We start from the raw sequence: 26,294 nt of genomic DNA, 5'->3' as shown, positions 1-26,294 counted from the left end.
CTTGTTCACTCACTGAGTATTGTACTCACGTTTTATAAAAATTCATGTTTTCAGATCAGGTGATTGTTGGACCCTAGATCGAGGAGTCCCCGTAGTGCATTTTCTGGGTATGTGTCTTGCATTCAATAGTAATCTTTTTTATTGTAAATGTCTCCGCTGGAAGTCATGAGTCCTTTTGTATTGTGAATACAATCTAACAATGTGAATATGTGTATGCAATGTAAATTGCTAAATACATGACTAGTATAGTGCATGTATATTATTATCGATAATGCCATTGTGTTTTGGCTATGTTCGCACATGGGAAAAGGTGTGTGTATGCATGATATGATAAATTTGTTAAGCAAAGGTAAATGGATAGGCTTGCTTGGGCTTAGTGAGCTATGCTCATTGAGCTCATGCGCCGGTCATGGCCCGGGAAATTGGGTCGTGACATAACTATTCCCTAGACTTGAGACACCAAGTTGTTTTGTATGTGAAGTAGTATACTTTGATTTCATCTCTATGGATGCCTAACTAAAGATACCAAAACAAGATGTTTTTGGGTATATTATGAAACATATGAAGGCAAATGAGTGATCAAGATAAGAATCATCACCCTAGTGATTCAAAGGGAAATATCTCATTAGTTCTTGGTTGACATTAGCTTAATTAAATCCTTGGCTAAGGTGATTAGAAGATTATGAAATGAGTTTCATAAGTCTCTACAAAGTTAATGATTTAATTATAAGAACAAATATGAAGGTCAATAAGAATAAGCATTGTATCAAGCTCTTATCATCTTTGGGATATATGATAAGGGAATGAATTATATTGATAAACTATAGATTGAAAGGTTGTCAAAGAATCTTTTGACTCTTCCAACAATTGGGTGGCCATGATGCATTACTAGATGCCAATCTTGGTCTATGGAATTGAATTAGTTAATTTAAAATTGAATACGATTCATTTAAATTAATTAATTAATAAAATTATAATTAAATTTCATTGCAACATGTTAGGAACCTAATGGGTAACACAAAGGTTGCAATTTGGATTAAATTGAGAGTGTGATGATTTAAGTTAGATTTAAATCAAATTCCAAGTTTTAATTACTAAGGACCTAATTAAAAGAGTTTAATTAGGCATTAGTTAAATATTATAATTGTTATAATGTTAAGGACTTATTTTGAAAATTTTAATAAGTCTAATAATAAATTAAACCTAGATATAAATATCACATTATAGCCACTCTTTTCTGAGGCAACAAAAAAAAAAAAACACTAATAGTTTTTCTCGAGTGCCACCACTCTTGAGAGGGTTTTTTAGAAAACTTTTCCATTGATTCTTTGCTGACAATCAAAGAAGAAAAGGGGACAAATCATTGTCCACTTACTAGCACAAGCTCGTGTCATAAAGCTTTTTCCTTGAGAAGGAGCCATTGTAATCATGTGTGCAACATTGGAGGCCAAGCATTTGAGTGGTTGGAATTTTTTCACACAAGAAGGTGTTCACATTTTTCAACACCAAAAGGAATCTATTTGATTATGATATCATTTGGATAGGTAAATTTTTTTTTATTTTCTATGGTATTTAAGTTTGCATTGAACAATCAAGGTAATTCGAAGGTAGGAGGCATGATTTTTATTTTGTTTCAATTTTTGTTATTCCACTGCGTTGGAGGTCGAATCATGTTGTTCCTAGCAAATATAAATTAACCTAACTATTTAGTAAAAGATTGTTATATCTTTGTGCCTTTGACGTCAAAATCAAAAAGCTCACAACAATGTGGTTAAAAGACCTTTTCCACTAAGCTTGGGTTGTTGCAAACCTCAAGTTGCTCATTTGTTTAGCTTCCAATGATGATCCACATAAGATGCCAAGATGAATAATTTAAAGATAAAATAAAATTTTGGTCAATCAATAATTCAAAGACTCATAATCTGATCAATCAAAATTCACCCATGAGTCAGTATGTTTATCTCTAATTAATTAATCCCCAAACCATTTAACACTTCAAAAAAAAAAAAAAAGATTTTGAAGACTCAAACTTCTCCAAAGTTTAAAAAATCAACCTCTAAAGAATTGAATAAATTTCTAGTAATGATGGTATTTAGGCTTTGAAATATTTTAAAAGAAGTTGTTTTTTGATCTTGCTCTAGCAAAAGGAAAGAGATCAATTTTGTTTGTTCAACACCAAGTTATCAAGATCCTTGAGTGGATTTTTGTTAGTTTCAAGATTATTTTTTTATTTTAGGATTTAAATTTAATGTACTAACATTATGCACTATCAGCTCACTAAATGCTATCACCTCATTAATAAGGAAAAATTAAAAAGCTTGAAGGACTTACACTTAAATATTAAAAAGTTTTTAATAATTAATTAAATAAAAATAAAAAAATTTCTTTTTTCTCTCTCCAACTCCCTCACAATGCTCTTTTATTGTTTTGTTTTCCTTTCTTTATCTCTCTCTAACTCCATCATCTTCTTCTCCCATTATTCTTCTTCCATTAAAATTAAAAATTAAAATATTTTCACTTTTCCTAAAACCTCTTTCACCTTCATTTCTTGTTCTTTAGCATGCATCCAAACTAAATTTCTATTGAATCCCTAAGAAAGAGAGTGCTACTGAAACCTTAAGAGAGAGAAAGAGTGAAGAATTTAGTATGGGGATTTTCATTTTGTTGAGAAAAAGAGAGAGAAAAAGTGTTGTTGAACCAAAAAGCCTTGTAGCTCAACAAGGTAGTAACTCTTTTGTTTTTTTTTTCAACAAAAGTGGTTTTTCATTTATTGAAATCATTGAACTATAATGGAAGGATAGGCCAAATGGCCATCCATTCAAGTAACTGATAGTTGACTGGTAGTAAACCTAAATACAAGAAATACTGTAGCACAGTACATCAACGATATCAAATAGTGCCCATGCACCATAAAAATGGGGAGCCCACAATATAATTTAAGGCCAATACTATGCATTAGATAATCATAGAGTTAAAGCAAAGATGAGTGTTACCACTACGCACCCTAATTACTACATTTCCACGTAAAACCAATGAACTCATAATGAATAATGAAATATCCCTTCCCAAGAATAGTTAAAACACCAATGAAATAAATCTCAAGCAAGGATGTGATGCCTCAAGACCTCATATGCTCAACTTCAAAATAAATCAAAATTTAACTACATCTCCCAACAATTGTAGGCAAGACCAGTGAAAAGATTCCAGCTATTATAAGCATAGTTGTGAAATCCCACCTTAATGTATGATGCTAAGTTAAGAAATCCGTAGGTGAGCATGTATGTTTCATATTTTGAACACTTAAAAATTAGTTTTCAAAATTTGAAAGATTCATGTTTTGATGTTTTGGAATGATTTGCAAAGTTTGATGTTACAAAGAGTCCAATTGGACAAGTTTCTAATGTTTTTGCTTACTGGAGCCTATCTATCGATAGATGTTTTTCATCTATCAATAGATTCAACGCATAAAGGTTTTTTTAAAAGAGCACTGAAAAAAAATCTATGGATATATGGCTATATTTATTAATAGATGGACATATTTATCGATGATAGTAACTAGCGAGCTTTTTAAAAGAACCTAAAGCCCATCTATCAATAGATGACCTTGATCTATCGATAGGTGCATTATTTTTTTAAAAAATAAAAATGGTAAAATGGTATTTTCACACTCCAAACTTTAAAAAGGTCACATGTTAGTAGGGTTGGCAACCTTCAGCCTTTTTTGCAAGGTATTTTCTCAACCTTAAGCCCTTTTTAACCCATTTTCAACCTAAATCACCATTTTTTATGATTTTAAGCTTGGTTTTGAGTTTTTTGTAAACAAAATGACATTTTTGAACATTGAAATCTTTAAATCTTGATTTTCCAGAACTGAAAATGTTGTCTTTATGCCTAGATTTTTTTATTGGTTGCTAAAGCTCAAGGTTTTGTGATTTTCCTTAGCATCAAAGCTCACTTAAGGTAAGGATGAAGGATATATGGGTTTCGAAGCATTATTTAGTTAATGTAATAGTGGATTTAAGCTAGAAAGTTAGTTTTAGTTAAATTTGATTAGTTTTGAAAATACTTCAAATGGGTATTACGAGATTATAAGTCTAAGTAATTGATTGTGATGATTGTAGAATGTTAGGAACGGTTGAAAACTCTGTGAAAATCACCAAAGAACGGTTGTGATTAGAGTTAGAGGTTGAGTCTCTAATTAGTTGAATGGATACATATTTTCAAGTATTTTAATATGTAAAGTGAGCATGATATTTATGGAAATGACTGATTATGCATGATGAAATATTGTTTCAAAGAATGGTTTAGCAGTGGATTTGAATTCAAGGATTTTCAACTAGTTTTTAAAAGGTATGATTAAAGAATTTGATTTGATGATGATTTGTGATGTGAGTTAACACAATTAATTTTCAAATTGTTTGCAAATCTACTATGTATTAGTTTTTAACAAGGGGGAACAAGCCCTTTCAAATGTTTTCCATCAAAATGAGATGAATGGTATGATGTACACGTGTCACAGCCCAATTTTTAGGCCATGACCGACGCATGGGCCCAATAGGCATAGCCCATTAAGCCCAAGCAAGCCTTTTTATGCAATCCCGATTATCATTCCCAGCCATCATTTTTAAAACCACATATTGTAATTCTCAACTATAAATATTTTAGTAATATTTTATAGCAACCCAATATTCACATTTGTCTTATGTGAAAATAATGTCACCTGTTTGCCAACCTATAATGGCATCAGTAATCAAATATACATATTTGGTTTTTAACATGAATCTTAGTGATCTACATTACTTATACGTATACACAAGCATAAGACTCTTGACCGTCAGCGGAGTGACCGTGGGTGAAGGTACCGCTACTGAGATGCCACAGTACCTACTAAGAGGACGAGCATACGTGGACACTCAATCTAGGTCCCAACTGCCTCCAAATCTGAAAACATGAAGTTTAAAAATGTGAGTATAAAACTCAGTGAGTGAACATAAGAAGGGAACAAGCAATCGATAAGGAGAACTTGGAAATCATGATGCACTTGTTTCAAAAACAATGCAATTGATTTAATTTCTTACTAAAAACCCCTCATTTCAAACTTTTATTAATAACCTCATAGTGTTGCAAAAACCCATGATCAATCCATGAAGTTAAATGGGTGAAAAATATATCAAAATCAAGCAAGGTAGCAAGCATGACAGCAAGTTTCTCGCTGCAGCGAGAAACATTCTCAGTTTGCATATGTTTCGATTTTTCAAGCATATCTCCCACTACAAAAGTCTCATTGACATGATTTTTTGACCATTAGAAAGATAAGAGACTGGGTTACAACTTTTTTGTTTACCACTTTGCCCATTTCTAATCGAAATGGTCAAAATCGTTGTCAAAGTGAAAGCACTGCACCAGAAATTTGGAACTACCCGAGAGTTTTTCGCTGCAACGAGAATCCATTTTCACTGCAGCGAAATTCCTCGCTGCAGTGAGAATTCTTTTTCACTGCAGCGAGAAACAAGGCTGGTTTGTACCTCCACCACTTGAAAGTTTCTCGCTGTAGCGAGAATGCATTCTCGCTACAGCAAGATTTAGGGCAGATGACAGTTAAGGGATTTTCACATGCCACAAAATCCATTCCTACTATATTGCACATCAAAGTGAACACATTGACAATAATCAAGTTTCTCATTATTCATTTCAATCACCATATTATAATCATAAACTTTCTATCACACACACACACACACACACACACACATATATATATATATATATAAACATATATAAACACGTACACCACCCCACTTCATTCATCGTCATGTGCACTCTATACTCGCACATTCTATCATCATCATGTGTGCACTCCCTACTTGCACACTTCAACATCATAACACAACATTATTCATCAATGCACAACATATATTCATATATATATATATATATATATACATACCAACATAATATAGGAGCACATGGATTCATCCTTTTACACATTTCACATTTTCACAACATCAAAACATTTTATCAAGGGCTTGTTCCCATGCATAATTTAATGAAAAGCCAAGTAAAATCATTTAAATGCTTCATCCCAACACATATCTATTTCCCAAAAACACTTTGATGCAAGTTCACTCACTGATATTTGTTGAATCTTTAATTGACTCTAACTTCGATTATCACTTCAAACGGACACGTGAGGCCTCGTTGGAACCTTGGTGGACTTATAATTGAACTCATTTTCAAGAGTTTTCCAACTACTATGGCAAGTCTCTTTTTCTCTCTCTAAAACTTCCAACTAGTGAGAGAAAGTGATGAACAAAGACTTTTGAGGGTTTTAAGGTGGGAGAGTGAAAGAGCACAAAAAGTTTTATGAAAAAGTACTCAAAAGCATGAAAATTGAAGCTAAAAAGAGAAAGTTATGGAAGCTTTAAGGGAGGCTTCTATGGAAGATGAAGAAACGTGAGATGGGAGGAAGAAGAACAAGAAGCTGCTAGAAAAATGAGGAAGCTGCTGGGGAAATGAGATATTTATAGCCTAAGCTTATCCAAACTTCACTTAAATTATGAAAATGCCCTTAACAAGTTGGCTTTGTCTTCCTCCAATTCTTTATGCAATCTTTTTACTCTTTTGACACTAAGATAAAGTCCATAATAGTCTAAAAATACTCGGGTTCATGAAAACTTAAAAATTTCGACTCGAGATGAAAGATGACCATTTTTCCCCTACCTTCAAAATCATCATTATTTCTATTTCCTTAATCATTTTATCCTTATTTTCATCATTTGTTATGTCTTAGGCCTACTTAGGCCTTAATAATAATAGAAAACCACTTTTAGGAGCTCACCAGGAAAATGATCAAACTACCCCTGTTCCACATCATAGGGTCTACCTCCGCTACATGTCTGTGAAGGTCGAGGTCTCACATTCTCCCCCACTAGAAGAAATTCGATCCCTGAATTTGAATCGAACTATAAAATAGCTCATCTATATGCATTAAAGGGGTGTGGATACTTGTCCGCAACTCTTCTTCAACCTTCCTCATTACCTCTTTACTGGTGTGGTTTCGCCATAATGCTTTCACTGAGGCTACATCCTTTGAGTGGAGCTTTTGACTTGTCTATCAAGAATAGCAACTGGTTGCTCCTGATATGTTGAATCATTATTAACAAAGTTAAGTTTCATCTTCTGAATCAATTCCTCTAATTACTCGCATTATGGTCTACCTCCGCTACATGTCTGTGAAGGTCGAGGTTTCACAACATGTTTGACATGATGTAGCATATAAGGTTTGATGGGTGCATGAGTTCCATCTATGAGATTATGACATGTATGTCATGAGATGTATGTGTTAAGAATATCATGCACACTATGGGCTGAGCATGTGAATGATTTATGACATTATGACATGTATCCCATGAGATGTATGTGTTGAGAATATCATGCACACTATGGGCTAAGCATGGGAATGATTTAAAGGATTGTGAAATGTATGTTGTAAGATGTATGTGTTGAGAATTTCATATACATTATGGGCTAAATATGAGAATGATTTTACTTTATGATGCAAGTTATGGATTAGAACAATCCTATACTTGAGGAATCCTATGTGATAATGGGCGTTGATCATTATCCCCATAAGTGGGGTGGGACCACTAAAAGATTATGGGTGAGGCTGATATGTCACTCAGAAATGATGATAATGGGGATTGATCACTATTTTCTTGAGTGGGGTGGGATCACTCAAAGATTATGGGTGAGGTTGATATGCCACTCACAGAAGCATGCTCGGAATCCCAAGTAGTGAGGATTAAAGCACTACCCACTTAAATGGGGCGAAAACCACTCATAGTTAAGAAGTGTTTATGGTTTATTAGAAAGTTTTATGAATTGATGCTCATGAGTCTAGGTTTATGATTGAATGTTTATATATGTCACAATGTATGTGAGAATATGGTGAATGAATGCTTGCTTGGCTGAAAATCTAACCTAGAGAATTTGTTCCATGAGATAGGAGAACATATGGCATGATTTTGTGTAGGATTTCACCCAGAAAATTAAGTTTTAAGACTAATCTATCGATAGTTGAAGGCCATCTATTGATAAATGGAAGGCAGAATGTTATAAAAAGCATTATGTGTTCCATCTATCGATAGATCCCCTTATCTATCGATAGATGCTAAACAAAATTGAGATTTTATGTATGTTTCAAGGATTTTTCAAAGGCAATGATTTCCTAAGAGTTATGTAAATGTGTTTTCCATGCAATGTTATTTAAAATGTATTTAAATACCATGTTTCATGAATTATATGGAAATGTTGAAAGTTTTATGAATGACTTGAGATTACGAGTGCAAGGTTACGAAGAACTCTCCCCCTTGGCTTATCCTTTTCCCCATATCCACTTACGGAGTCTTTGTGACTCACATGTTATTTTTTCTCACCATTTTTGTTGCAAATCAATGATAGTATTCTCTTGCTAGTAGCTAGTGTCACGGAACGTAATCTTTTCCTTTTTTGGTAGGTCATCTAGTAGCCACTTGTAGCCTAGAGGTCGAGTCATGTTTTGTTAACAAGTAGGTCTTATGTTATGTTTATGTTTACGGATATTATGCATGATTATGTTGATGTAGCTAATGTTTCGTATTTATGTTATGACTGTTATGATTTATTATGCAAAGGTGGCTTGAAAGCCTATATGGACACTCGAGGGTGTTGAACGAATGACATATGGTATTGTGCATGAGAATATGGCACTTGATGATTATATGATATGAATGCACTTACACTGTTTATGTGAGAAGTTTTATAACTGTGTATAGTGTTGCCTATGGATGCATGCATGTGTACAATCCTGTATGACTTACGTATGATGTTATGGTTAATGGGCTAAGATATGTATGAATGCATGAATGAAAAAGGCTTGCTTGGGCCTAACAGGCTATACTTGTCTAGGTCCATGCCTCGATCATATCCCATCACAAAACGAGCTATGACAAAGTTGATGTCACGACCCAAATTCCTGGCCATGACCGGCACATGGGCCCAATGGACGTAATCCATTAAGCCCAAGCAAGCCTATTAGTTTGACATGTTTATCATTCCATCATAAACTGCTAAGTCACATTTCATAACTTAGAATCAAAATAATACTACACATTGCCATCTCATACTGGCATACTAAACAAGTGTATATACATTTGTCTACAGCATGTATCTTAACAATTTACATTAGGTTCGTCTATACACAACAAAATAATACTCGACTTCTAGCGGAGGGACTTGGACGAATGTACAGCTACTGAATGTCGAGACACCTACCAAAAGATGGATACAAGTCTACAAGGACACCTCGTCCTAATTACCGGCTGCGTCGTGATCTGAAAACATGAAGTTGAAAACGGTGAGTATAAACCCAGTGAGTGAACAAGAAAGGGAATAAGCATACCATAAGGAATGTTTAATGAAATCATGATGCATTCTTTTTCAAAACAATGCAATTTGTTTTTGAACTTATTAAACCCCTCATGTAAACCCCACATGAGAAAAATCACTTATTGGAAGAAGTCCATGCTCAACAAAGGATTTGGAGAGTGAAAACTTTAATAGCATTCATGAATTTTTGCTGCAGCGACACTTGATTTAAATTATCAACTAACCGAGGGTTTCTTGACTGGCCAAGGGTTTCTCACCAAACCTCCTCATATTAAGCTTAATTCATTTATTCCTTAATGTTGAAAATCCATGCTCAAATATGGTAGCAAAGAAGTGGAAAATAGGGCAACAATTGATCAAAATGAGGTGAAAAACAGAAGGTTTTTCGCTACAGTGAGATTTTGGTCATAAAATAGAAATAATCTTGCTGCAGCGAGAAGCTACTATACCTTCCTCGTTGCAGCAAAAATAGATTCTCGCTGCAGTGAGTTTTCGACCAGCCTACCCTTTCAAAACCTGAGAGTTTCTCGCTGTAGCGAGAATGAATCTTGTTGCAGCGAGAATCAGAACATCAAGAAAAAGGTTCCTTTTTCCCTTAAAACAAAGTCATCCTGTTAAATAACAAAAACAACACATGCAAACTCTCAAATTTCAACAAAGTAAAATGCTCACATTTTTACATTTACAACCATATACTATATATGTATATATATATAGATATCAATCATCATATACACCCTCCCATCATCATCATCTCATATGCAACGGCTTCTGTGCACTCCCACTAGCACATAGCCGGGTCAGCAACGGCTTCTGTGCACTCTTACTCGCACATAGTCGGGTCAGCAACGGCTTAGGTGCACTCCTACTAGCACATAGCTGGGTCCACATCAACATACAAAGAAGCACCCAATGCATATCATGCTTACTATCATATTTTGATAACACATAGCACATTGTATAGCACATTTCCACAATATAAAATCACTTCACCAAAGGCTTGTTCCCAAGGCATATTTTCAAAGTCAAGTTAGATAAAATCATTCACATTCCCTAAAACAAGTTTGAAATGCAAGTCCGCTCACCGGTATATTATTGAGCCTTTAGATGACTCCAATTCCCCTAATTGTCCAAATGGGATGATGGGGCTTTCTTGAAACCTACCATCACATTAACATCACCATTATGTTAATTCACATATTATAAACCCTAAAGCTATCTCTTAGCTAACCTTCAATTACCACTTTAAATGGCTATCTATGTTCACTATCTAAATCACTATAAAATGAATGAACATCCTCAATAATAAAATAACTCATAATCTAAATTACTAGCCATTATTCACAGCTAAAAACCAAGCTTAGTGCATCACTCACCCTAAGGTTCCTTTATAGTTGAATTCTCTTCCAATAGCTTCCAAATCAATGGGGTAATTCTCTCTTTCTCTCTCTAGAACGCCCAACTAGTGAGAGAAAGTATGAAAATAAGATTTATCAAGGGTTTTGAAGTGAGAGATTGAAAGAATATAAGGGTTCTAGTCAAAAGGGCTAAAAAGTTTGAAAACTAGAGTTAGAGAGAGAAAATCATGCAAGCTCCATATCAAGCTTCCATGGAGGTTTTAAAGAAATGTGAGAGGGAAGAAGGAGAAGAAGACAAGCTGCTGGAAATTCAAGATATTTTATAGCCAAACTTATCCATTCCCTTGAAATTACCAAATTACCCCTCCACAATTTTGTTTATTCTCCTCCAATCTTTTATGAAATCTTTTTGCACTTTTGACACTGGGACAAGGTCCATAATGGTCTAGACATGCTCGGGTTCGTGAAAACTTAAAATTTTAACCGAGGTGAAAAATGACCATTTTGCCCCTACCATGAAAATCATCAAAATTTTGGTTTCCTTTACATTTTACCCCTAATTTCACCATCCATTTATGCCTTAGGCCTACTTAGGCCATAATATTATTTTAAAATCTTACTTTTATGAGCTTACTAAGGAAATGACGAAATTACCCATGATCAGGGATATCGCGTATACTTCCCTTCACAAGTCTATAAAGGTCAAGGTCTCACAATTAACATTATAGCTCTAAGTTCATAGAGTCTTGGGTTTTTTTTGGTTGTATAACAGAATGTTTAGAGTTGTATATAGGTTTCTTGATTTTGTTTTGTGTACTTGGGCACAAATTGAGAACGGGAGACCCATATATAATTCATTGTTTATTTGCTCACTTTATGTTTAAGAGTTATGTCTAGTATTACTGTGAGTTTATAGCGTTGAGTCTTATAATATATGATTGTTCTTGTCTAAGTAAGATATGCCGCCTAGGACACGGGCTAGTACTAGAAGTGCAGTAAAGCACAAGGTTCCACGGAGGTTATTGATAAACCATGTATGCCTATTGCTAGAGACTGTGGTAGATGCGGTAGAGTCGCCAGTTTGGGGAGAACTAATACCCCTATTAGTGCATAAATAGAGGGACAGGGTTCTGAGTTAGTTGTAGAGAGATAGGATCTCGGTGTTGTAGCACCTCCAACTAAGGTTGTGACCTTAGCGGATTTAGCTGCAAGCTTACAAGGAGTCAATTAGATAATGAAGCTTCTTGCTTAGGAGATCTTAGATTAGAGATGACGAGGTGATAATTGTTTATTGTTTAGGCATCCCTCAAGTCATAGAGTCAGGGTGACCAACAACATGCTAGTATGGTTAGAGTTGCGACTAAGGTTCAACTGTTGGAGTTCATGGAGTTAAAACCTCTAACATTTTCTGGATCAGATGCTTTGTAGGATGCCCAGGATTTCTTAGATGATATAGAGGTGATATGTAATGCCTTAAGCTACACCAATACTCGGATGGTAGAGTTAGCAGCATTTAAGCTCGGCAAGGCAACTCGTTTGAAATCCCACCCTAAGTTAGAGGATAAGTTAAAAAAAATTCTTAGGTGAGCATGATGGCTTTATGTTTTGAACATTCAAAACTAAGTTTTAATCTTGAAAAAATTCATGTTTTGATGCATAAAGATGATTTGCAAAGGTTAGTGTTAAAAGGAGTTCAATTGGATAAGCTTTTAATGTTTATTTTTGCTTATTAGAGCCTATCTATTGATAAATTTTCTTCATCTATCGATAGATTTAACCTAGAAAGGTTTTCTTAAAAGAGCACTGAAGAACATCTATGGATAGATGGCTAGATCTATCCCTAGATGGCTAAATCTATCGATAGATGGACACATCTATCGATAGATAGCAACCAGGGAGCTTTTTAAAAGAACCTTGAAGCGCATCTATCGATATATGACTCGATTTATCGATAGATGATGTCGTTTTTAAATAAATAAAAGGGGCAAAATTGTATTTTCACAATCCAAACTATAAATGAGGGATGACAACTCTCAGCCATTTTTACAAGGTATTTTCTTAAACTTAAGCCCTCTTTAACCCATTTTCAACCTAAATCACCCATTTTTATGATTTTAAAGCTTGGTTTTAAGTTTTTATGAACAAAATGACATTTTTCAACTTTGAAATCTTTAAATCTTGATTTTTTCTAGAATTGAAAATGTTGTCTTTATGCCAAAATTTTTTTTATTGGTTGTTAAAGCTCAAGGTTTTGTGATTTTCCTTAACATCAAAGCTCGCCTAAGGTAAGGATGAAAGATTTATGGGTTTCTAATCATTATTTAGTTAATGTAACAATGGATTTAAGTAAGAAAATTAGTTTTAGTTGAATTTGATTAGTTTCAAAAGTACTTGGAATGGGTATTACGAGATTATAAGTCTAAGTAATTGATTGTGATGATTGTTGAATGTTAAGAACAGTTGAAAACTTCAAGGAAATCATTGGAGAAAGGTTATGATTGGAACTAGAGGTTGAGTCTATAATTAAGTGAGTGGATACTCCTATTCAAATATTTTAATATGTAAATATGTAAAATGAGCATATTTTTATGAAAATTATTAATTATGCATGATAAAATATTGTTTCAAAGAGTGGTTTATCAATGGATTTAAATTCAAGGATTTTCAACTGGTTTTCAAAAGGTATGATTAAAGAATTTGATTTAATGATGATTTGTGATGTGAGTTAACACAAATAATTTTCAAATTATTTGAAAATCTACTATGTATGTATATATTCTGCTATGTATTAGTTTTCAACAAGAGGGACTAACCTTTCAAATGATTTCCTGCAAAATGAGATGAATGATATGATGTATATGCTTGACATAATGTAACATGTAAGGCTTGATGGGCGTAGGAGTTCCACCTATGAGATTATGACATGTCTGCCATAAGATGTATTTGTAGACAATATCATGCTTGATAGATGCATGTGAAGAGAGCTTTGAAAAGCTTAAGACTTGTCTTACCATAGCTCTAGTGTTGAGTTTACTTTGTGGTATAGGGGGTTATACAGTTTATTGCGACACATCACAAGTTGAACTTGGAGTTGTGTTGATACAACATGGTAATGTGATTGCGTGCACGTCTAGAAAGCTCAAGAGGCATGAACAAAATTCCCCCACACATGATTTGGAGATGGCCGCGATAGTTTTTTCCTTGAAGATATAAAGGCACTAATTTTATGGTTAGACTTGTGAGATCTACATGGACCACACAAGTCTCCAATATAGTTTCGAGTAAAGAAATTTGAACCTTAAGCAACGTAGGTGGATGGAATTGCCTAAGGATTACGACTACAGTATATTGTATCACCTTGGTAAAGACAATGTGGTAGTAGATGGGTTAAGTCAAAAATCTATGGGGAGTTTAGCGTACGTTTTAGTTGAGAAGTGATCTTTAGTGGAATGTATGAATGAGTTGAGAGATATGGACATTCCATTTGAGGTTGATGATACTGTGGCATTGCTAGCCCATTTTAGAGTGAGACCAATTTTATGGATCGCATTAAGGAATCCTAAAACAAGGATGATTTTGTGGCAAAGGCTTTAGAGGATCTTCAAGGGAAAGTATAGATGTTCTCTAGAGGCATCGATGGATTACTTATATAGGGATCTAGAGTTACATGCTTGACATGGATGATTGGGGGCAAGAAATCTTATAAGAGGCCCACATGGCAACATATGTTGTTCATCTAGGAACCACCAAGATGTATCATGACTTGAGGGATATGTGCTTGTGTTCTCTATATCAATGAGTGTTTTGGGAGTGTGTAAGGTCCCCCAAGGATAATAGTTCCTCTATATCAAGAGTTATGAAGCTGACTGGGTAAATGAATTTATTTGCCTTTATAAGTACATCTTCTATTATACCTTTAAGATATGTGAGAGTTATGTTTGCCAATTGTAAAGTCATAATGGTGGGCTTAATCTCCCTTAAACCCAACTTTTTGTAAATGGACAAAGGCATTAAATTAATACTCACCCACAAGTCACTCAAAGCTTTGGCAAAAAATAAAGCACCAATTATACATGAAATTGTAAAGCTGCTTGGGTCCTTAAGCTTTAGAGAGAGCTTATTTTGAATGATTACACTACACTCAGTGAGTGTTATTATCTCAAACTCACCCAACCTTATTTTCTCGGATAAAATGTCTTTTATAAATTTGAAATGTGAAGGCATTTGCTCCAACACCTACGTAAATGGAATGTTAATGTGAAGTTTTCTAAACACCTCCATAAATTTCCAAAATTGTTTCTTGTTTGTTGCTTTTTGAAATACTAAGGAAAAAGTGGTGGTGGTAGAGTTACCTTAGTCTCGTTCGCTTGACTCTACTCATTAGAACTTGCAATCTATGTTCCATCCTCAATTGTCTTGTTTTTCTGTTCAACTTGTTTTTGATCACTTTCAACCTCTTTACCACTTCTCAAAGTAATAGCCTTGACATGTTCCTTACCTTCCCTCATTGGATTTGCATCTGTATCACTAGGTAGTGTTCCTTGAGCTTTGTTGTTTAATAAGTTAGCAAGTTGACCAACCTAAGTCTCAAGGTTTTGAAGTGATGCTGCTTGACTCTTAATGATGTTATCATTCTGTATCATGTACTTCCTTAACATATCCTCTAAAGTTGGCTTCTTATTTGGGATAGGCGCTTTTGCTTATTGTTTGAATCTAAGAGGTGCATTCGATCTTGAAGACGAAGATGATCCTTGATTGTTGGTCCAAGAGAAGTTTGGATGGTTCCTCTACCCTGGGTTGTAAGTGTTGGAGTCAAGATTATTTTGTTGTTCGTTCTCCTTAAACTGCACTATTTCTATACTTGGACACTGATTGCTTGCATGATTGTTTCCACAATACTCACAAACTACAAAAGGACTTTGAATGGAGTTAGTACCAAAAGATTTAAGTGTTTTAGTTAAAACTGCTACTTATGTGGAGAGTGCCAAAATGGCATCTACATCATGAACTCCAGCCATTCTCCTATGCCTTGATCGCTTTACTGGCCACTGGTAATTGTTTGCAACCATCCCCTTTAATAAATTGTATACTTCGTTAATTGATTTATCCATTAAAGCTCCTCCCGTAGCCGCATCAATGGTGGTTCAGACATGACCACTTAAACCATTATAGAATGTTTACACCTATAGCCACTTTGGTCGACCATGATGAGACAATACCAAAGTAAATCTTTATATTTTTCCCAAGCCTTATATAATGATTCAGAATCTAGCTACATGAATGATGTGATGTCTTTCATCATATTTACTATCTTGTAAGTAAGATCATTCCATGTTGTTATGGATCTAATGGGGAGTGCATTCAACCATACTTTAGCTTTATCCCTCAATGAAAAAGGGAAAAGCCTCAAACGAATTACATCATCTATGACAGCATTATGTTTGAAGGTATCATATATTTCCAAGAAGTTTGAAATATGGGCATTTGGATCATCATTTGGAAGGCCCCCAAACCGGACTGAAGTTTGAATCATGGTGATGATGGCTGGCTTAATCTCGAAGTTGTTAGCTTAAATAGCCGACCTTCAAATGCTCGATAGTATTCCCTAGACCAATGGAATAGCATAATCCCTTAAGCAAAGATTTTCATCTACTATATGCTCTTGGATTTGCTGTTCATCCAGTCGACCAGTCATTGTATTTGCTTGAGCAAAACCTTGTTGATTTTCTTGTCAAAGTCTTCGAAATGTCCTCTCAATCTTTGGATTATATGGTATAATCTCCAAACTTTTTGCTCTTCTCATACAACAATGGGACAAACCTGAAAAACAAAGAAGAAAAACTTAAATTAAGACTACTTTATTGAATTTTAATATTAGCAAATAATTTGGAAAACAAATCCCTAACAACAGTACCAAAAAAACCTTGTTGTTAATTTCTCACGCAAGTGCACACTATTGCAAACAAGTAATATAGTAATGAAGTAGAGTATCGCTCCTATAGAGATTTGTTCTTAAATCTTTACAAAGTACAAAAATTTATGACAAATTAATTTTATTTAAGTAATTAAAATTTGCATAAAAATAATTAAAACTAAATTAAGGCAAACACTAAATTAACTAACAAAAATTAAAATTACTTGAGAAAAGCAATAAACTAAAACCTAGGATTATGGGTTCATTCAACACTTCATCTGATACGAGCTTCTCTTATTATTTACTTTCTTGGGTAGTTTTACTAACATAGAATCCAAAACTATGTACAAGTCTCTGTCAAGATGTTTACATAAATACCTACCTTAATTGGATCACTATATATCTATAGAAATTAATTAAATAAGGTTCATTAAGCTAGTGTTCTAATTTAGCTATGTATGTCAATTGGCATATGTCGACTCAAATCGCGAATTAGATCACCTACGTGGCATGAACATGTACTATTAAACTCTTAGTCCAATCTAAAATCTCTCTATCGAGTCTCAATTAGATTCACAAATCAATTAATTGTTGATTAGGCAATTAAAAGCATTAAGAACATATTTGAATAAGCAAAACTATATCCATTCATGACAAATAAAAGAGAAACTAATATTCAAACTATATGTTGAAATCCACCATAATCCTAGAAAAGCAAATTAGTTCGTGATATCTAAATAAAATATTATCCAAAGAAATTTAGCCATGAATCCAAGTCAAAGAAAGTAAGAAAAACATAAAATAGAAAAGAAACTAATGTTGAAACTTTTGATTTTGAATCTCTGTCAATCTCTCTGGCTTTTCTTGCTTGGTTCTTGTCTCAAATTCTTCAAAACAACTACTATCGTCCTCCCTTAAGAATCCTCTGAAAAAGTCCCTTAAATAGGCTCGAAATAACTTAATTTCCAAATTCCCCATCATATATTTATTTTTGGAAGACTCCAGTAACACGACTCTCACTTTGAGAGCCACGACCCTCAACGGTTTTGTTTTGAAGTCTGCTTAAAAGGTCTTCAATTTTTATTTTGCTCTCCTAGTGCAATACTCTCATTTTGACAATGATTTTGACCACTTTCTAATCCGAACAAAGAATAGTGATAAGCATTAAAGTTGTAGCCCTTCTTCTTGGCTTTCCAGTGGTCCAAAGATCTCATCAATCATACTTCTATAGTATGAGTTAAACTCGAAATACTATTGGGATGAGCCCTACAGCGAATTGGGATTGGTTAAGGCTTGATTTCAATCATGCAACAATATCATTCATGTTGAATGATTAGTAGTTTTCCTTCATCAATAAGACATCAATTATAATGAGTTATAAGTCTAATTGAATTAAGTCCATGAGATTAATATGCCTTGCAAGGGAATTGTAATGGGTTGCGGTTATGAAATCCCTATGCATCAAAGCATAATCTCAAAATGTTCCTGGTCAATGTATCATTGAGATTGGACATCAATGATGCTTAGAGACTAGTATATTCTATGTTCTTTACTTTGGAAGTAAGTAATCGATCTCATAATGCATTTGGTATTTCACTCAAGTGTCTATACAATACTTATCATGTGCCAGTTGTGCAAATACTCTCTAGACTTGAGACACCAGACTGTCTTATGTGTGGAGTGTTGTGCTTTGATTTCATCCATATAGGTGCCTAACCAAGGATACCAAAACAGGATGCTTTTAGATATAACATAAAACATGTGAAGGTAAATGGGTGGTCAAGATAGGAATCATCACCCCAAGATATTCAAGGGGCATATCTTAACTGTTCTTGGTTGATATTAGCTTATTAAAGTCCTTGCTAAGGTGACTTAAAGATTATGAAAGGAGTTTCATAAGTCTTTATAAAGCTGATGATCAAACTTTAAAAATGAATATGGAGATCAATAAGAGTGAACACTGCACTATGCTCTTATCATCTCCGAGATATATGATTAGGGAATGAATTACACTGAAAGACTGATCACTGAAAGGTTGAGTCAAACAATCTTGACTCTTCAAACATTTTGGTGGTCATGATGGATTGCTAGATCCCAATCTTAGTCTATGAAGTCTAGGTAGTTGACTTGACTAATGATAAATTTAAAGTAGTTTAAATTTATCTAATTCTAAGTTTAACTTAAGAATTATATGTTGAGTTCATGCCAACATGTTAGAAGCTTAATGGGTCACACAATTAAAATGAATGCTGAAAATAAAATGGAAGAGGTGATTAAAGTGGACTTAATCAAATTAGAAGTTATGAACTTCTCAAGCACTTGATTAAAATTGTTTAATTGAGTTGTGCCTAATTAATTAAATTATTTAATTAAGTCATTGGGCCTAATTAATTAAATTATTTAATTAAGTCATTGGACCTAATGGATTAAAATTATTTAATTTAATTAAGTCATTGGGCCTAGTTGATTAAAATTGTTTAATTAAGTCATTTGACCTAATTGATTAAAATTATTTAATTAAATTATTGAGCTTAATTAATTAAATTGTTTAATTAAGTTATTGGGCCTAATTGATTAACTTAAACAATTAAGTTAATTGGGCTTCTTAAGGACTAAATTAAATTGCTTAATCAAATTATTTGATTAATTGGTAATTACAAAATAGCTTTGTAATTAGGGTTTAAAATTAATCCAAGGTATAAATACCTTGCTATGGCCTCCAAACAAAATGAGAAAGAATGGTTGAAAAATTAAGAGAATGGCACATTAGAACTTTTTTTTGCCTTGCCGCTCCTTGCGTGAAGAAAAAATAATTTTTCGTTCACTTAATTTCTTTTGTGTGTTCAGTCTCAAAATTTTGTGTGGATTATGAGTTTATGAAATTTATCTTTGCTAGCACATTGTCAAGGCATAGCACTCCCAATCCTTAATGAAAGATTTTCTAATTTATTAGTGTGGATCACCATTAGAGGCTGCACAAGGATTCCTTGAACAACTTTGGTTTGCAACAACCAGGTTAAGGTGGTTGAGCTTTTTGAAAGCTAATTTGGTGGTTTAACAAAGAATTCATTAATCTTTGTTATTTATGTAAACTTGATATAATTATATATATTTTATTTTCAATTTAATTCTGTACTTAATTTGGCATGAACGAGATTCTAGGAGGGTGAGGCATGATTTAATTCTTTAAATTTATTTTCACTGCGTTTTATTTGTATTTGATGCATGATCAGCCCTCACCCAACAAATATCACAACATATTTAGAAAATTCTACACCTAGCCATCCTTGCACATTTCACTTCCATGAAGCTTTATACACTTGAGAATCTTTAAAATAGAAAGTAAATCAGTGATTTCTTAAATTAGGACTTTTGATATGAAAATAAGCTCAAATTACTCAAATTAAAATAATTCAACATGCATTAAACTAAAAAATGAAAAATATAAAAACTATCTAAAATTAACTTAAAAACACAAGGACTTGACTATTTTTAATAATAAAAATGTGGTAAAATAACTCTGTATCATAGAGTTTTCACCTACTTGCAATACTCCTTAGTATGAAAAGTTAGTTTTCAATTTGGAGAAGTAGTGTCGTGTGCTAATTACATGTTTTTTACTTGGTGGTTATTTGGTTTCTTTATTTTGTTTTTATGTTGGCCATGTTTTGGTGGTTAATGCAAATGTAAGAGATAGCTCACAAACTTAGTGGTGTGGCAATCCCAGTATAGCTATCTAATTTCTTTTAATTTTATTTGTTTGTTTTTTATCATTATCTTTTGTAAAGTTATAAAAGTCATTATCCTTGTTAAATGAAAATGGGTGATTATCTTCCTCTTTTTGTTTTAGCACTCAATAATCTTTTAAGTATCTTAAAATTCTAACAATATATCTAATCAAACAAGGCAAAAAACCCAAAAAAAAAAAAGGATAAAAAGTTGACAACATTCAAGATTATGTGAGTTTCATGGCTTAGTCTTAGTCAATTGATGCCATTTTCTTTCACCAACTGGAAAATCAGTAGGTTGTTAATCATGACCAAATAAATTCGTGGAAAACTAAACTTGTTCAAATTTCCATGCCTCCCGTCCTTGTCTCCAAGAGGAAAATTTCTACAACTTTACATTATTACATGCCAATTAAGACTAATGAACATCCTTAATTACAAATATTCAAAAATCAAAAACCAATCAATTGCTGTGATTTCTGGTATCACCATGAGACGCGGATGCACTCTTGGGCGTTGAAAATGGCAAAGAAGGTGGTAGAAACATCAAAGTCCCTGGCTGTGAAGTAGTCGAAGGAGATTTATTCAAGGAGCTTGTGGCACAGCCATTCCCTTTCACCGTTTGTGAGCAACTAGAAGTCACTGGAGGCGTCTTCTCCCCCCAGTTCAACTTTTGTCCCAATTTATCTCCAGTAGGCGGGGTTGCACCTCCGTTATTGCCAGTGCCAATGATTGATGTGAGAGCCGCTGCTAAAGCAGATTGGAAATTGGGGTCTGCTGTGATTGCTTTGGTTGCAGCAGCAATAGTATCCGGTAGAGGCTGATGAGGAGGATTTAGATTATTCTTTTGCATGAAGGATTGATAAATGATATTTTCCATAGTCTTCGGTCTTCCAATGTTCAGAGCTCCAATTTGGTTTTTCATGTAGGGTTGAGTACTGCCATAGCTAAGGAGCCCATTGCCCCAAGACACTGTGTTGGACTCTGAAGAACCAAAGCTGAGACTTGTAGAAGGATATCTTGCAGTTGTGGAATAAGCTGAAGAAAACTTATTGAAAGGAAATGACGATGAGGATAGCGTTGAAGTAAGGTCAAGAGTGATTGTTGGGTGTGATGAGGAAGCTGATAGTGAAGAGTTGGGCAAGTAGAACTTGGAATTTGAGTTATCAGATAGATAAAAGTTGAGTCCCTGGAGATTAGCAGGGATGGTGTTGGCAGTTGATGGAATACTGGAACCTGGCTGTGAGCTCGATGATGAGCCAGACAAAAGCATTGAAACGGCTGCAGAAGTGGTGGAAGCCATTGCTGTGGCTGACATTGGAAGTGGATGATTGTGTGTTCCTTCATAGGTTGTGATTAAGATAGACATGTCCTCAGCACATCGTTGCACCTGAAATTCCAAACAAATTAACATGTTAATAAGGTAGGAGAGGAAATAATTTTAATATAGCCTTTAATGGCTAAGAACATACAAGTCAGATTTGGTTGTGATAAAATTAAGTTTAAAAATCACCTATTTGAATATATTTACCTGTTTTCTCACTGGGCATGAAGGTGCAACAGTGCAACGATAATATGCTCGAGGGCAAGGATTTCCTTTTGCAATCTTCTGTCCATATTTCCGCCATTGGCATCCGTCATTCATCTGTATAAATGAAAACTCTTCTTACTAATTTGATTCTTAAAGATTATAATAAAGTTTCATAATCATGGACTACAAAAGAATGAATGCACTATTTAAACTGACAAGGCTAAAACCCTAGTTCTCAAAGCTTCATGACATTCATTAGCTTAATGAATGTAAATAAGTAATACTAACCGTTGGAGTATCACATCTGGCTCTCACGCAAACCCTAGCTTTCTTGACAGGGTTTTGTTGCAAAATTTCATCATCTCCGCTTCTCATTGTCTTGAGAACTTTGCTTGGCGGCCAGGTCTCTTCTTCCTTGGGTTCTTGAGAGCTGTTCGTGGGGCTTGGATTTGGCTCATCTACATCTGACTTGGATGCTTCAAATTTGTAATCTAAGCCAAGAGATAAACCTTGTTTGCCTCTCTCATCCTCTTTTCCTTGGCTAGATGTTTTGTTCTTATCATCCGTTTTTGAATCACTTGAAAATCTTCCAAGGGTAAGAGAAACAAGCTCAGGTTCTTCGACTTCTTGATGATCATTGTTTGTTGTAGCTGTGGATCTCTTCGCATCTTGTCTAACAATGTCATAGAATTGCATTTGTAGACTCTGATAATCCTTCATTATTCGATTTAAATACATCTTTAGTCTTTGATTTTCTTCTCTCACCTCTCCCATCTCAGCTTTGGCAGATTCAAGCTGAGAATCCTATAGCCAGAAATACACACACAAAAAAAAAAAAACCTGGATTTAATCAAAAGGTCTTCATTGCATATGCATCTGCAAAATTTGTCATTAAAACTTTCCCAAGGTATATATGTGTGTGTGTTTTCTTTTTCTTTCTTTCGCAATTCTAAGATCTTACACGTTTATTTAAGCTGTTTACTTTATAAAAGCTTTAAGAAATTGTCCTTGTCCTAGAGGGAGTTACTGTCATGCATGCATGTGTTCAAAAACCAGATCAATCATTTCTTGATATATATGTTATGGTGAAAAAAGGAAAAAGAAAAGACTTGATGTGAGAATCTAATTTGAGATGGATATTAGATGACTAATATTAAAAATGAAATTTTAATACCTTAATTTGTTAAAGATTATACCATATAAGCAAGAATAGAAGATGAAATTGAGCAAAAAACAAAAATGAAACAAATTCTAACCTGCTCGTTTCGACTTGAAGAAGATGCCATGGAGTCAGGTTCTGTTGAGAATCTCTGAGTATCAGCTTTTATAGACACCTATGTAAATAAGTTATAAGTTAGCAGAAAAGGAATGAAGATTAACTATTAAAAGAACAAGTCTATAAAGAAGATAATTAATACACAAAACTAGAGTCCACCTACTTCTTCAGATCCTAGCTAATCTTTCTACACTGGAAGGAGGGATTCAAGATACTACAATAATAATATACAGATTTATATCGCAAGGAAAGCTTGAATCTATAAATAAGAAAATGAATTGGAAAAGTAAAGCTAAGAAAGGAAGACTTCTAGACACCGTGTGTCTTGACCATAGCATAATTATGGTCAAAATCTTACAAATCAAGGGTTTAGAGAAAAAGAATGCTAAAAACAGTATTTGGTCAATTTGGCATGCAGGACTTTTTATATATTGGACAGATTTCTATTTTATTTTTTATTTTTAATTTTTATAATTGAGAAAAAGGGATTCGAACTCTACTTTTTTAAATAAAGAATCATGTATCAACTAATGAGCCAAATGTTTCGATGTGACAGATTTTTATATTTGATTGTTGTTAATGTCATCAGGAAAGTCTATCAATTCTTGCTTGTTGGCAACTTGGCAATTGCCTCTATCCCTTTCAGAAGCATTGCTCGATTCCAATAAGTCGTTTTCTTGTACAATTAAAGGCATTCAAACATATATAAATGTTGATTGGGGCGCAAGATGTCCCTTAGAGAGTAAACTAGGATCAGAAATATTAGTAATCGTTTTGGATAATGTACAAGGTATTTGTATTTTCTTGTTTAGAATTATAGATAACGTAACATGTACCTTAGTATCTATCATATGGAATGATACGATTACTAGAGAAAAAACTTTTGTAATTTTCAATCAGTTTGTTATCATAAAAATTTACAGGATAGAAAAACTATCCATGAAAGGCCTTTCTTCTTCTTCCTCTTATTTTTGAATATTAACCATAACTATATAGCAGGGTTTTAATTCGTTTACCTGTTTGCTGCTGCTTAAATCCTTTTGTGCAGGTGAAGATGGCTTCCTATCATCATCCTCACGATATACTCTTTTATTTCCTACCTGAAATAACATGCAAAAAAAACAAAGGAAAACTTAATTTTTGTGTATAGCAAAACTAAAAAAGATAAAAAAAAAAAAAAAAGGCCAAACTTTTTATCTCGAAGAGTTCGTCAAAGAGGCAGATCATTTTTAAAGCCTGAGGACTTAAATAATCTAAACTCTGTTGAAAAGCTTGGGGAGAAAAGGTGAAAATTATTGTGTATACCAAGTAAGAAACTGGGCATCAGCCAACTGAACATAGAAAGCCATGAAACTATAATCCAAAGAGAAGAAACTGTTTTTTCACCTTAGCAACAACCTCTTCTCTGCTGCCTGTAGCAGCTTCTTCATCCCCAGAAGAATCAGCTCTCTTCTCTTCCTTCACTGCACCTCCATGATCAGATCTCTTGATCAAATCCTCCTCCATAGCTCTTCTTTCTTTTTTCCCTCTTGTAATCTGTCAATTCCCTGAAACCAACCAAGTTTCCTCTTCTTTTATAGAGAGGCTGCTGTATTTGACTCCTTTTAAAAAAATTTTCAAAAACAATGGCTTCCTATCATTACACACTCAAAAACACAATATCAACAAAACCCAATCAACTTGTATTAAACAAAAAGAAACAAGAAGAGCATTTAATTTATTTCTCCTATATGTATTGAACAAAACAGTATAGAAGAATTCAACTTCAACTCCTTTAGATGACATGGCATAGGCAAAGAATCAAGATAAAGAGAGAGAGAGAGAGCGCTTTTAGCCGCAGCGAAGGGTCCCCACCTAATGTCAAATTATGCTACCATTCGTTGAAGTTTCGTACTTACAAAAGTCACATGGGGATTGGTTCATGGTCAAAGTTTAGCCAAAGCCCTTTTTTTACTACCTCCGGTGACCGGAGCTTCGTTTTTCCAAGAGTGGGGGCCTTAGGGTTTGTAGGGCTTAACGGTGGGGATAACCCAACTCTGCTTTCATTTGGCCATGCAGTTGACCTCTTTAACGTACTAGTAGAATCCAATTCAATGATGGTGTCAATCTAGCTGGTGCCTTCTGATACCACGTCATTCTCTTTATTTATATTTCTTTTTCTTTTTCTTTTTTTTGTATTTTATTTTGGTTTGCCTGATTAAATTCATCTAGCGGCAATGACTGGTCACCCTCCTAAGAGTTTTCTTTTTAATATGTATACAAAAGAAGTCTAATTGAGGATGGGGTTCAGAGACTTATTAAGAAGCTATGTCATTCTTTTAAGATTCAAGCAGACAGCATTCTTCAAAAGGCACATGTTTATAGAACAAGTTTTATAAAATTGTTATGTGAAGATAAAGTCTAGCTCCAAATTCTCAATTCTTTTCCTTGGAAAGAAATTTGCTAACTCATTTTCCTAGAATTCCAATTGAAGAAATTTCTATATACATGTCAAGAAAGTTAAAACTATTGATTTTATGGTTGAAACTTGTTCAAGAATTAATCCTTTATTATAGTAGGTAGAGTCAGAGTTTGTGCAAAATATCTGAAAATAAAGTGAAGAAACGACAAAGTGTTCTGCATTAGACATCATTCTTTTATTAATTGGAAAAGACTTGAACTACTATTATTATTTAAAATAAGATGATGAGATTATGAAAATTATGGTTTTTTTTTTATATACCGGTAATGGAGTGTAAAATTACAAACATATATATGACACTAGAGGACATTAATGATTTATTATAGTTGTGTTTGGTATAGAATAGTTACACACTTATATCATTTCCTAGAAACTAAAGGAAAATGGGGAGATTAGAGAGAAGACTTTGCAAGAAGGCTAGATTTTCAAAGAGTGAGAAAAACACAGCGCCACCCAAATTTGCTTATGTATACTTCAAGTGATCGTTTCAACCTTTTCTTCTGCAGTGATGTACATATGCCTTCGTCCATGATTTTGAAAAACGTGATCGCAAATTGGATAGACATGCCAAAAAGATATCACAAGTACAATATTATCAAT

General features: G+C 34.0%; 2 protein-coding genes across 3 annotated transcripts in view; one reads left to right on the top strand and one right to left on the bottom strand.

The window, feature by feature from the left end:
- The window catches only part of LOC18604621 (protein IQ-DOMAIN 31), a 30,999-nt gene extending 14,755 nt beyond the window's left edge, over nucleotides 1-16,244 (top strand). Inside the window, exon 9 of one of the 2 annotated variants that reach the window (XM_018118187.1) lies at nucleotides 16,218-16,244. In XM_018118187.1, coding sequence (XP_017973676.1) covers nucleotides 16,218-16,229 — 12 coding nt within the window. In that variant the 3' untranslated portion in view covers nucleotides 16,230-16,244. Of the gene's footprint in view, nucleotides 1-15,474; nucleotides 15,511-16,217 lie in introns of those variants that run through there. The other variant, XM_018118186.1, reaches the window with a different exon arrangement.
- On the bottom strand, nucleotides 20,665-24,943 carry LOC18604620 (probable WRKY transcription factor 61). Its single transcript, XM_007037191.2, has 6 exons — nucleotides 24,620-24,943; nucleotides 24,250-24,333; nucleotides 23,214-23,291; nucleotides 22,246-22,761; nucleotides 21,958-22,071; nucleotides 20,665-21,816 (listed from the first exon to the last, which is right to left on the bottom strand). The coding sequence occupies exons 1-6, from the start codon at nucleotides 24,737-24,739 to the stop codon at nucleotides 20,890-20,892; spliced, it is 1,839 nt and encodes a 612-aa protein (XP_007037253.2). The 5' UTR covers nucleotides 24,740-24,943; the 3' UTR covers nucleotides 20,665-20,889.

The sequence above is a fragment of the Theobroma cacao genome, chromosome 3 (assembly GCF_000208745.1).
Source record: "Theobroma cacao cultivar B97-61/B2 chromosome 3, Criollo_cocoa_genome_V2, whole genome shotgun sequence".
Taxonomy (NCBI): Eukaryota; Viridiplantae; Streptophyta; class Magnoliopsida; order Malvales; family Malvaceae; genus Theobroma; species Theobroma cacao.
Note: the sequence above shows the minus strand (reverse complement) of the source record. Positions and strands in the feature narration are given on the sequence as shown.

Bases quoted from the DNA above. Each gene is read 5' to 3' on its own strand.
- LOC18604620 (XM_007037191.2), bottom strand. From the start codon at position 24,739: ATGGAGGAGGATTTGATCAAGAGATCTGATCATGGAGGTGCAGTGAAG. The intron at 24,334-24,619 runs GTGAAAAAACAG...ATGTTATTTCAG, and splicing joins GAGAAGAGGTTGTTGCTAAG to GTAGGAAATAAAAGAGTATA. The intron at 23,292-24,249 runs GTAAACGAATTA...TTATTTACATAG, and splicing joins ATTTAAGCAGCAGCAAACAG to GTGTCTATAAAAGCTGATAC.